Genomic DNA, 13200 nt, shown 5'->3' with positions numbered 1-13200 from the left:
GATCACACCTTTAAGAAAATCGATCTGCAACATAGTTAAGCCCAGAGCGGGGGAGGAGCAGTCAAAGCTGTGCACTGATGAAAGGCAGTCGTACTTTGTGTAGTCTCTGACTCCATTTTGTGTTCAGCATGCAGCCTCAACAATTAAACCTTTTCTGTTGAACCTCTCCGAGTTCAGTATTTTTTTGCTAGGAGTACGTAGACTCCTACATGAGACTCCCACAATACCACGGTTGTGCATGTGTAATTGCATTTTTTATTTTTTATATTTCTTGTTAAAATCAATAGAGTTATACAGCTATATTAGTAATATACATATTCACATATATTGCAATTGCTTTGAAAAGACATTGAAAGAAAGAAAGACTTGCATTGTTGTGGCGCCTTTACAGCCAATGAAGTACTTTTGAAGTGTAGCCACTGTTGTAATGTACGAAACACGGCAGCCAATTGCGCACAGCAAGCTCCCACAAACAGCAATGTGATAATGACCAGATAATCATTTTTTTTGTTATGTTGATTGAGGGATAAATATTGGCCAGGACACTGCTCTTCTTCGAAATAGTGCCATGGGATCTTTTATGTCCACCTGAGACAGCAGATGGGGCCTCAGTTTAACATCTCATCTGAAAGACGGATGAGAATTGATGAGAATTTCTGATTGACAGAAGTGTTGCTTACTGTCCCCTCTGTAAATAACATCATAAGCCACAAAAATCCACACTATGCAATCCTGGCAGTTAGACCTGGAATCGTGTCATTCACCGCTAACCCCGCCGCAGGTGGGTGCTCACACTACTGCCGACGCATCTGCTGTGCCTGCCTGCCCCAGTGCCAGTCTCCTGTACTATCTCAGGTGCTGAATGAGCCTGGGAAGCGGGTGCTCCCAGAATAGGGAGTCCCCACCCCTAACAGCATTCATCTTGTGATGGGGAGGGCGGAGATTTTGTCCCTTACAAGCCCAGCTGGAAATTCCTGGAAACTGGAAAAATCTAGACCTAGCACAGCCAGGTTTTCCACTGGGCACTGGGAGTGTCCTGCCAAAGTACTACGAGTGTCTGGCGGAACCCATAAGAAGATTCAGGGTTACAAAATGTTATTGCACAGAGGGAGGACATTTGGCACATCACAGCTGTGCCAACTCCCTGAAAGAGCTACCCACTTAGTCCCAGTCCCCTGCTCTCTTCCCATAACCTTTTAATTTTTTCTTTATCAAATATTTATCGTGTTGTGGCGGTACCACTGGTTGTCCCTTACATTGAGACACATAATTCCCTTTAACTTACCTTACTGTATGTTTAACTTACCTTTTGGGGCCGTTGCCCTTTTAACTTACCTGTTGGGGCCATTGCCCTTTAAGACGCGCCCTAGCGCGCTGACGTCACGTCACGTACAACATGATGTGCATGCGCCGGCACAGCCCGGCCTAGCGTCTTCGGCCTCAATGGCCAGCCGATGGGAGCGACGCGATCTTCCGCTCCTGCGATAAGCACCGGCACAGCCCGGCCTAGCGTCTTCGGCCTCAACGGCCAGCCGACGGGAGCGACGCGATCTTCCGCTCCCGCGGCAAGCACCGGCACAGCCCGGCCTCCCGACTTCGGCCTCAACGGCCAGCGACGCAACGACGCGCATCACGTGACGCCCTAAGCGCAGGAAACGCGAACAACGCGATGACGCCACAACACAAACGTGATGACGTCATCACGCTCCCCACAGGACTGCGAACTCAGTCCTCGTGGAGTCCCCGCTGGGACAAGACCTACACCACGGTGCTCCTACAGTCAGCCATCTTACCTGCTGTAATTAGTCTGTTCCTGTAAATAAACAACTTATTTATAGTTCGTCGAAGTCAAACTCTCTTATTTAGTGGCGATCTACACGAACCGCTACATTGGTGACCCCACGACGTGAGTACGGGAGCTCATCAATTCCAATGCTACAATTGGTGAACCCGTATCCATGAACGATTTTCACGGTAGCAACGCGCGCCTGCACCTCGTCTTCACTCAAGACGACCAACGCACAACCGACGAACAACCACGGAACAGCAACTGCCTAACACCGATTCCACCAAAAGCGACCCCGTCTTTGCGTACGTATTCGCAATGGAAGCGCAGCTTGGAGGTGAGCCCGTTTCTCACGAACGATTTCACAGAGGTAGAGCACGACCAACGGCAACCGTCATCCACCAGCGCTACAATTGGTGGGTTTGTGAACGTCTTTCACAAACGAAGCACGCTATGGAAGCATCAGCCATTCTGCTGTCGCTACCGCAATCCAGGGAGCCACGGTCTCCCTCATGCTTTATGCAGGTAGAAGCCCTGTTCGCCGAGAACATCGATGCGGCACAGACCACGCACGTGCTCACGGTCTCCGTATTCGACTCTTCTACCGCCACACGGATCGTCCGCCTCTACGTCCAAAGCAACAGCAAGTATACATCTCTCCAAGCACGGGGTACAGCATGTTCGGGCCCACAAGATCGGAGCGCGCCCCGCGGGGATACCACGAGGACTCACCCCCGCAAAACACGAGGACGCACTCCTCGCGCACGAGGACCCATCCCTCGCGAACCACGAGAACCCATCCCTCGTGAACACTGACGACTCCTTCTCCGCCGACGACGCACCAGCCCTTCAGCCTGCTGGTTGTGTTACCTACTACATGATTCGGTGTGAACAAAAGCGTGCCGCCCTCCCGGCTGTTTTCTCCTAAATCTACAACTGTTACAAGGGTTGCCGCCCTCCAGGCAGAGTTAACCCCTCCTGAAAGCAACAACAACCTGGACCGTTGCCGCCCTTTCTCCAGTTTTCCCTTTAACAAACGCAAACGTCTACTGAAGCTGCACACATCGAGGACGGGTCCAACGGGCATCCTGCGGCCGCGATCAGCCACGTGAAAGTTGCTAGCCTCACCGATCACTGATCAACGCAGCAACTCTTCACCCTCCGTTGTGTTCACGTCGTAGCACTATGGCACGCACCGTTCCGTGCGTTCCAGCCTCCCGAAGGTTTCGCTCACCCATCAACAGAGACATCGCCCGCGTCCGCCCAACCTGCCCGTCACTCTGACAAGGCCTGCTGTTTCGCACGTCTCCACGGTCCTTCGCCTGACGGATACGTTTTATTCGCCACGACGCGCGTAAGGATCCGCTCACGAGCAGCATCTTCATACCTCGCCTACCAAGTCGACACAGCATGACCGCCGTGACCACCAGCTCGTCAGACCATCTCATCCTTGGACTTTCGTTAAAGCGAATTCTGGGGGGGCCTATGTGGCGGTACCACTGGTTGTCCCTTACATTGAGACACATAATTCCCTTTAACTTACCTTTCTGTATGTTTAACTTACCTTTTGGGGCCGTTGCCCTTTTAACTTACCTGTTGGGGCCATTGCCCCTTTAAGACGTGCCCTAGCGCGCTGACGTCACGTCACATACAACGTGATGTGCGTGCGCTGGCACAGCCCAGCCTAGCGTCTTCGGCCTCAACGGCCAGCCGACGGGAGCGATGCGATCTTCCGCTCCCGCGACAAGCACCGGCACAGCCCGGCCTAGCGTCTTCAGCCTCAACGGCCAGCCGACGGGAGCAACGCGATCTTCCGCTCCCGCGGCAAGCAGCGGCACAGCCCGGCCTCCCGACTTCGGCCTCAACGGCCAGCGACGCAACGACACACATCACGTGACGCCCTAAGCGCGGGAAACACGAACAATGTGATGACGCCACAACACAAACACGATGACATCATCACGCTCCCCACAGGACTGCGAGCTCAGTCCTCGTGGAGTCCCCGCTGGGACAAGACCTACACCACGGTGCTCCTACAGTCAGCCATCTTACCTGCTGTAATTAGTCTGTTCCTGTAAATAAACAACTTATTTATAGTTCGTCAAAGTCAAACTCCCTTATTTAGTGGCGATCTACACGAACCGCTACAGTGTTCCCTTTGAAGAACTATTAAGTGCTCATGAACAATATTGCTAGCTCAAACCAGCCCACATGTAAAGCGCCAAATAAACAAGTTTAACAGTTCCTAGTATTGAACCGCTAAAATTAAGTAAATTAAATGTTGAAAGGACTCAATTTTAAACCTACCTGCCTAGCAGCGCAGGTAGGCAGTTAAAATTGCAGGTTGCACACCCACTCGGAACTCGGAACATTTCCCACAGTCGCCAATATTAACCTGCAGTTTATGTAGGTTCTGTAGGCGGTTGAAACGGCCACCCATGACATCACTTGAAACCTGATGCCATTTTTAACCAGGGCCTGAGCGGGGAAGCCGACACAACTTTCTCATCAGGCTGGAACAGATAGGGAAGGATGAAAAAGCCCACCAAGTAAGTACAGAAAATTGCTGTGGCCTCCTGCTGCCTCTGGCAGGCGAGACATTAAGTCGACGGAGCAGTTTTCCACTGGAAACCAACATCAAATTAAAATTCACCCCTTTAAAAATGTTTGCTGTAGCAATTATTTCCCTCGTTTGTGGCCACTTAAGCTATGTATGCCTTCAAATTTTAGAGGCAACCCTTTAAGGGGAAATATCCCCTCACATACCCTTTACCTGCTCTAAAGTTTTATTTCACCTTTGTTTAGCCATCTTGGTCGTGATTTCACTAATTTTTGAGGGAAAGTAGGAGAGGATCTTTTAAGCACCTCAGTGCTTAAACCTTCTCCTCCATTGGACCAGAAGATAATTAACATATTAAAATTAGATTGGCCCGGATCTTGCAGTCAGCGGCGAACAAACGGTGCTCGGCGTTCATTACACTTGCCCACAGAATTTCTGAGGGCTTTTACCCTTTGATTTGCAGTTATCAGACAGTCAAAGCAGCGTGGCACCCTCTACAGGGGATCTGGGCCCTGTGTGCCCAATCAGATTGCAGAATCCTTAATGAGGCATGCAGAGTCTAAACCAGAAAGTGTAAGTTAGAATATTTAATTCAATGTAAAGTCATGTACAGAAAGCAAAATAAAGAGAGGGAAAGAAAGATGGAACTAAGCGAGAGATAAAAGAGACAGAAAGAAAAAGTAAAAAATAATTAAATTTTTTAATTTTTAAAAATCTCAAACAATAATACAAAATCTGAAAGAATGAGACTCCACACTTGTAAAAGTAAATTTTCAGTGCCAGGTTGTTTGGCAGTAATTAAGACTTTTCACGCAGTTAGAAATTCACATGCACTTGAATGGACAAGCCTTAACTTTTTTTGACGAATATTTTTAGTGGGTATCTAATGGGTAAATATTGTAACTTCATGCCCTTCATGTGTTTGAATGCTGAGTCTCTCAGAGCTACTGGTGTAGCAAAGCTTGTGGAAGAGCAGGGCAAATCGAACAGCAACTTCCTGAGTGCTGATAGCCACACTGTTATTCATAACGTAAAATCCAGGCCAATAATTTTATGCTACATTGCAGACTGTAACATAGATTTTGCCAAAAAAGATCATGCACAAAGTTTTATTTAATACTATGTAGAATGTTTGATGACCACCTGGAGACTCCTTCAGGGTTTGGCATCACCATTAGACTTTAGATTATGAATTAATTCAAATTTCTTGACACTAGGGCAGCTTAAAAAGATAAATTATGTAATTCTTTTGTGGTAGAAATTCCAATTCTGCGCTCACCAATCTGTGATTTTCCGAACATTCAGTATATTAGGCAGAGAATCACAAGCTGGAATGGTAACGTTAGGTTTATGCTACCGATAGGCTAAATCAGCGTCAGCCATGGCTCAGTTGGTAGCACTCTCGCCTTTGAGTCAGAAGATTGTGGGTTCAAATCCAATGTTTCCGTTAAGCTGCACGGCCGCGCAGCGGTCTGGAGGTCCCGCGCAATCCAATCACCAGCTTTTGAGTGGAAAAACCGCGCATGCGCAGAAGTTTGAATGAACCGCGCACCCAAAAAAAATTAAAGGGAACATTGTTCAAGTCCCACTCCAGAGAAAATCTAGGCTGACGATCCAGTGTAGTACTGCGGGAGTGCTGCTCTGTTGGAGTTGTCGTCTTTCAGATGAGACATTAAACCAACTCAGTCTGCTCTCTCAGGTGAACTAAAAGATCCTATGATACTATATTAAAGGAGAGCAGGGGAGTTATCCTCAGTGTCCTGGCTAATATTTATCCCTCAATCAATATCACTAAAAACATTATCTGGTCATTGTCACATTGCTGTTTGTGGGACCTTGCTGTTTGCAAAATTTTCTGTTGCGGGCTGGAGTCAGCAGTGAGGCCGGGACCCGCCACGGATCCGCCGAGGTTTGTAAAATCCAGCCCACAGTGTCTATCCTTGCAGATAAGTAGTCCATTGATGTTTGTTCACAAGTTCTAATCTTGTCCAGAATATGACCTCGTAGCACCAGCTTATATAAGTGTCTTTAATATTGAGAAATGTTTAATAAAGTTATTAGACTCGGCAAGCTGGAATTTATACTTCTTTACATTCGCATTTCATGTTCAATATAAAATTTCACCAGTATAAATGTTGATTTAATTTCTTAGTAGATAGCATAAAATCCTTTATAACCATAATAAAGAAACTAGGAATAAATTACTACCTTAGTTTAGCTTCAGCATCTCTCCTGTACAAATCTTCTTTCTTTATGTCTTTTTCAGACATTCTGAATGATGCTGTCTTTGATGAGGACCACGATGAAGTAATCATTGTGAAAGATATCGATATGTTTTCACTTTGTGAGCATCATTTAGTTCCATTTTTTGGCAAGGTTAGTATATAATCTAAAGCATCTATGTATAAAGTAGTACATAGAATCATACGATTTAACAGCACAGAGGGAAGGTAATTGACCCATTGCACCAGTGTTGGCTCTGTGAAAGAGATATCCACTTAGTCCCATTTCCTTGCCTTTCCCTGTACCTTTTTACATTTTCTTTTTCAAATATTTATGCACTTTCCTGATAAAAATTATATGCATTCTGATTCCACCACTGTTTCTGGTAGGGCATTCATTCAATATCCTAATAATCTTCTGTGTAGTAAAAAAAAATCTTCTAACCTTTCTTAAATTTATGTCTGCAAGTTATTGACGAACTGATCAACCAATGGAAATAGTTTTTCATTATTTACCTTATCAAAGCCCTTCATAATTTTGAACACCTCTATCAATCTCCTCTTAACCTTCTCGGCTTTAATGAAGAGTTCCAATTTTTATAGTGTTTCCTCATAGCCAAAGCTTCTCATCCCTGATACATCCCAGTGAATCTCTACTGTGCTGTACCTTCTCCATGGGCTTGACTTCCTTCCTAAAGTAGGGTGACCAAAACTAGCAACAATTTTCTAATTTCAGCCTGGTGCTTAGCAATAGATTACAAAATATAAATTACTGCATGATGCTGGAGGACAGAATCTATAAACACCATAATTGAGAATTGTTCCATTCAAAAGTTCATGATACATTGTACATTCACCATTTTATCTGAATGTTTTAAAAATAGCTTCCAGAGGTACCCTTAAACCATCAACTTGTTTTTCTTATCTATGTTGTACAAGAACCTAGGAAAATTGTGGCAAATAATATCATTAGTGCAAAGGAGAAAGTTCAACAAGTCAACTGTGGTCTGAAATACTCCTATGCAATAAAGGCCCATGTCAATTGAACAGTGGATTTCAGCCTTTATTATGTTCTCGGCTGTATACCTGGTATGTTCTGATGAAAGGTCATCGATCTGCTACATTAACTCTCTCTATAGATGCTGAGTATTTCCAGCATTTTCTGTTTTTATTTCTGATTTCTAGCATCTGCAGTATTTTTCTTTTGTATACCTGGTATGTTACGCAACACAAAACACAACATTTGTCCAAATACACGTGGACCTTATTAGATCCAGAAGTGCAAAATATGAAGAGCAGAAAATGACGAGCATTTTTGAGAGCATCTGGCAATCAGTCCTCTAAAATTATAGTTCCTGACCTGCAGCACATAGTGATTGCTATAGCAACACCAATACCTGCACTACCAGAGTCTAGTCACTCAAAAGCAACTCTTCACCAGCTATCCCAGCACTGTTACGTTTTGCATTCAATAGGGGTTTCTTCATTTCATGTTATCCTCCCCACAAACTCAACGTGAAAGCTTTTACGGGCCTAATTCTATCACTAGCACATCAGAAATGTGTTTTAGGTCAGTTGGAGGCAAAGTAACATGGAGTTGTTTTTTATTCTTACCATATTTATTTCTCACTTGCAGGTACACATAGGTTACCTACCGAATAAAAGGGTAGTTGGACTAAGCAAACTAGCAAGGTAGGTAAAATGTAAAACAAATTTTTCACATTTGATGAGAAGTTTAGACTTTTTATAACATGTATAAAGTTAGTTAAGTTAAGGAACAGCTTATGGCTATCAATGTGCATAAACAAAAAAATGAAAGGTGATGCAAATTGCACCAGGAAGAGTGCAATATTTATATTATGAAGGATCCTATTTTAATTTAAAATGGAAGGCCAAATCACACACTAAAGAACAACAACATAATAATTGTAATCAGCAGGAGCTGAGCAGGACAATCCCAGTGGATTTTACTTAACAACTTCACGGTACAACATGATGAAGGCTGTCCAGCGTGAAAGGTGGCAAAGGAAAAAGAATTGGGTGTAATTTCTGGGCAAACTAAAGCTGTTATTAACAAAGCTAATGAAGCACATGGGAGGCCCAATTTTAATTCTGGGAGGTGGGTTAGAAACTCACCCACTGCAGCAGAAAACAGGCCTGGGTATTTTACACCTAGGCCTCATGAACAACAACAACAACATTATTTATATAGTGCCTTTAACATAGTAAAAAGTCCCAAGACGCTGCACAGGAGTATTTTAAGACAAAAAATTTGACACCGAAGCACATAAGGAAAAATTAGGGCAGATGACCAAAAGCTTGGTCAAAGAGGTAGGTTTTAAGGAGTGTCTTAAAGGAGGAAAGAGCGGTAGCGAGGCAGCGAGGTTTAGGCAGGGAATTCCGGAGCTTAGGACCTAGGCAACAGAAGGCACGGCCACCAAAGGTTGAGCGATTATAATCAGGGATGCTCAAGAGGGCAGAATTAGAGGAGCGCAGATAATTCGAGGGGGTTGTTGGGAGGCTGAAGGAGATTACAGAGATAGGGAGGAGCGAGGCATGGAGGGATTTGAAAATAAGGATGAGAATTTTGAAATCGAGGCGTTGCTTTACCGGGAGCCAATGTAGGTCAGCGAGCACAGGGGTGATGGGTGAACAGGACTTGGTGCGAGTTAGGACACAGGCAGCTGAGCTTTAGATCACCTCAAGTTCACGTAGGGTAGAATGTGGGAGGCCAGTCAGGAGTCGGTTGGAATAATCAAGTCTAGAAAGAAAGAAAGACTTGCATTTATATAGCACCTTTCATGACCACTGAACATCTCAAAGCACTTTACAGCCAATGAAGTACTTTTGGAGTGTAGTCACTGTTATAATGTGGGAAACGCGGCAGCCAATTTGCACTCGGCAAGCTCCCAGAAACAGCAATGTGATAATGACCAGATAAACTGTTTTTTTGTTATGTTGATTGAGGGATAAATATTGGCCACGACACCAGGAATAACTCCCCTGCTCTTCTTTGAAATAGTGCCATGGGATCTTTTACGTCCACCTGAGAGAGCAGACAGGGTCTTGGTTTAATGTCTCATCCGAAAGGCGGCACCTCCGACAGTGCAGCACTCCCTCAGACTTGCTTGAACCCACAACCTTCTGACTCAGAGGCAAGTGTGTTGCCCACTGAGCCACAGCTGACACTAAAGGTAACAAAGGCAATGGATGAGGGTTTCAGCAGCGGATGAGCTGAGGCAATCCAGTTCCCGTCCGGAATGTGGATGGAAAGTAACTACTGGCCTCTGGAACATGAAGTGTCCATTGACCACCCACTGACATTAAGGCAGGTGTGGGAAGGGGATTCTGGGAGCGTCTCACGAGAGGGGAGAGCAGAGCAGGGGAGGCTGCGACTTACGTGACTGGCTTGAGGGTCACTCTCAAACCCACCGTAAAAGTACTCTACGGAATTATTTTCACTATCATGTATAATACAGGAAACTTTCGTTTAAACGGAGGTTAAATCTCCGGAATGCTCTATCCACCGGCAAAATTCAGGAGTCGGTTCAGATAACTTTTTTTACTTTTCGTTGCTTTTTTTCTCCATTCCTGGCTCTGCAAGCGTCTAGCTGAAGCTGTTGCTTAGCTACAGAGATGCTTGCAAGCTGCACCGACTGTTTTGAAGCTGTTGCTAAGCAACAGGGTTTGTTGCTAGATACGGAGCTCAGAAGCTCCATATGTTTTAACATTAGCGCTGGTTTCTCCGGCAGTGTTGATCGACCGGCACCAGCTCGGTCCCGTCAGTGCCGGATACCAGAAAGTTTCCTGTATATATTTTTGAAGAGGTGCAACAAAAATTCAAACATATAAAATCATCATTCAGTATTTTCAGGTATTCTTTCAGTTGTTAATTTTAGAGAAATAACTCTCACACAGCTAAGTGGACATAAATATACAAATGACCTTTCTGGCTGCTTTTGTGAGAACTAAATGGGCAGAGTCTTTGATAAAGTAGATTGTACACAGTCTGTGAAATGAGTGCGTTTGAAAGGTCAGTTGGTTTTATCATTCCATACTTTCTTGTATTCTTTTCTCTTTATTTAAAAACCAAAAGCACAGAAATTCAGAAGTGCAGTGGAATGGAGCATCATCTACAACGTTGCTTGAAGCTGCTGTGTGACTGAGAAAGGGGCAGAAACCTGTACGCTCACTACTTATGCACAATCATACATACTTAAAATGATACTCTCAATTGTATTCCCAGCTGCAGTATGTACCTGACTCTATTTGGCTTTGCTGCAGGACAGAACTGTCTGCCCCACACTGCAAGTAGGTGTTCCTGGTCTCTTGATAGTTTTTGCCTGATCAGGAATTTCTCCCTACAGTACATGGCACAGATCCACTCCCGGAGCAAAGCAACAGTGTTGGGGCTGTGATTAGCATAAGAGAGAGAGAGAGAATACCTCTCCATGAATTATTGGGGGGGCGGGGAAGCTAAAGAGAAAGCTACCTGTGTGAATTGGATGGGTTCGTGGAGAAGACTTTCTTTGTGAATGGGGAAGGGAGAAACTATGGCCGGGATTTTGCTGACCTCGGCGGGTCCGTGGCGGGCGACGTCGGTGGCGGGACCTGACCCCGCTGCTGGCTCCGTCCCGCTGTCTGAAATGAATTTACCTTGACTGGGCTTGTTAAGCCCGCCCAGTGCGCTTCCCGGCCAATTAGAGGAAGCGGGTCTGATGATGTCATATGATGACGCGTCGTCAGCCAATTTCCTTAAAGGGACCAAGTCCAAATTTATTTTGACATTTGTGCTGTCAGTGCTCTACAGCATTGAGGTGCTGCAAACACTGACAAGCATTGCACAGAGGCTGCACCCAGGCTCTCCCATGATTCCCTCCATATGCTCATGGAGGGAGTCACAGCACGCAGGGAGGTCCTCTTCTCTTCCCATGGACGGAAGAGACCTCCCCAGGAGATCAACGCAGCCTGGTTGCACATTGCAGAGGAAGGCACAAGCAAGGATGTGGTCAGGACGACCTGGGTGCAGTGGCGCAAACCTTTCAATGTTCACAGTAGATCAAAAAATGTTAATACAAAGCCACACTCAACCTCATCCTGCTGTGTCTCTTATCACATCCCCATCACTCTGCCTTCCCTACCTTACTCCTGCACATCCTTACTCACACCAACTTACCTTGCACCTCCACCCATCCCTCTCTATATTATCACATCCCCATCTCACTAGCCACCCCTCACACTCACCCTCATCCTAGTGCAATTATACCAACTAACAACACACAAGGGGAGGCACTTGGATGTTTTAGGCAATGTTCATGTAAAGTTTCTGTTAATGTGGTGTCAAACATTGATACCTTTATTTTCAACATTTGCATTCTTAGGCAGATTTGTGTGCACCTTTCAAAGTGGCTTAGTGAGTTGCAGTGAATGGTGATACATAACGGTACCCCCTGCAATGGTGATGCGTGTGAAAGGAATGGCTTGGGCATTGTAGGGATGCTTTATGGTGTTGGGGCGGGGTGGTGCCAACCTGGCGCATCATGTGGCAGCCAGGGTGTACAGCGTCAAGTGAAGTAAATCTGGCCATGATGAGGCCATCCTTGGCTTCCCGAGTGTTGTCACAGAATCACAGAAATCACAGAAACCCCACAGTGCAGATACAGGCCATTTCAGCCCATCGAGCCTGCACCGACACATATCCCACCCGATCCCCGTAACCCCTACACCAACACATATCCCACCCTATCCCCGTAACCCCACGTATTTAATCCCCCTAACACAATGGGTCAATTTATCATAGCCAATCAACCTAACCCGCACATCTTTGGACTGTGGGAGGAAACCGGAGCACCCGGAGGAAACCCACGCAAACACGGGGAGAATGTGCAAACTCCACACAGACAGTCACCCGAGGCCGGATTCGAACCCGGGTCCCTGGCGCTGTGAGGCAACAGTATGTAATATGTATGTTACTTTAAACCTATGGCCAGGGCAGCACTACTTTGTAGGGCGTAGTGATACCGTAGTACCACTCCTGGCCATAGGGGTATAAATAGTACTGTGGGTACTGATCTCCCCTCAGTTCCCGCCTGTTGGTATTAAGTAAAGACCTACGTTGAATCTTCCAAGCTGTCTCTTCATATTGGATTAAGTATAGACACATACTTTACACTGGCGATGAGTAACGTTCGAACTCACCAGTACACGGTGCAACAAAGGATCAGTAGCAGTACGGAGCGAGAAGGAGAGAGGCTTCTTACCAGCCAGCCTGCAGAGTCCAGCGTCGACCGAAGGAGGCCGCCCAGTTCGGGAGGAGCGGCAGCAACGGAGCGAGAGAGAGAGGTTTCCAGCGGAGGCTGCGGCAGCTGCGAGAAGAGGCTGAACGGGCGTTCCAGCCACGGGGCAAAAGTCCACCCAGGGCCAGGTAAACTGCAATCCTTCCCGGGGAACGCGAGCTGCAAGGGCCAGAACGGGCAGGCGATCTGGGGAACAAATGGAGCCACGAGGACTAGCGGGCCACGAGAGGGGAAGGTCATTGTAATAGCGGCGGTGGCAATAACAGGAGCTGCAAGGGCCAAAAATAACGAACCTGGAGAGAGGTCGTTGACAGCAGAGGGAGAAAAGGCAGGAAA

At 46.2% G+C, this 13200-nt stretch overlaps 1 protein-coding gene across 1 annotated transcript in view; it reads left to right on the top strand.

Annotated features, from left to right (window-relative positions):
- The window catches only part of gch2 (GTP cyclohydrolase 2), a 128478-nt gene that overhangs the window by 53828 nt on the left and 61450 nt on the right, over window positions 1-13200 (top strand). Inside the window, exons 2-3 of the mRNA XM_085980577.1 lie at window positions 6613-6722; window positions 8205-8260. Of these exons, the coding sequence (XP_085836703.1) occupies window positions 6613-6722; window positions 8205-8260 (166 nt within the window). The remainder of the gene's footprint in view (window positions 1-6612; window positions 6723-8204; window positions 8261-13200) is intronic.

Source organism: Somniosus microcephalus, chromosome 3 (assembly GCF_052327205.1).
Source record: "Somniosus microcephalus isolate GS21.2 chromosome 3, FLI_Smic_1.0, whole genome shotgun sequence".
In the NCBI taxonomy this organism is placed as follows: Eukaryota; Metazoa; Chordata; class Chondrichthyes; order Squaliformes; family Somniosidae; genus Somniosus; species Somniosus microcephalus.
The sequence above is the reverse complement of the archived record's forward strand: the minus strand, read 5'-3'. Positions and strand labels throughout refer to the sequence as shown.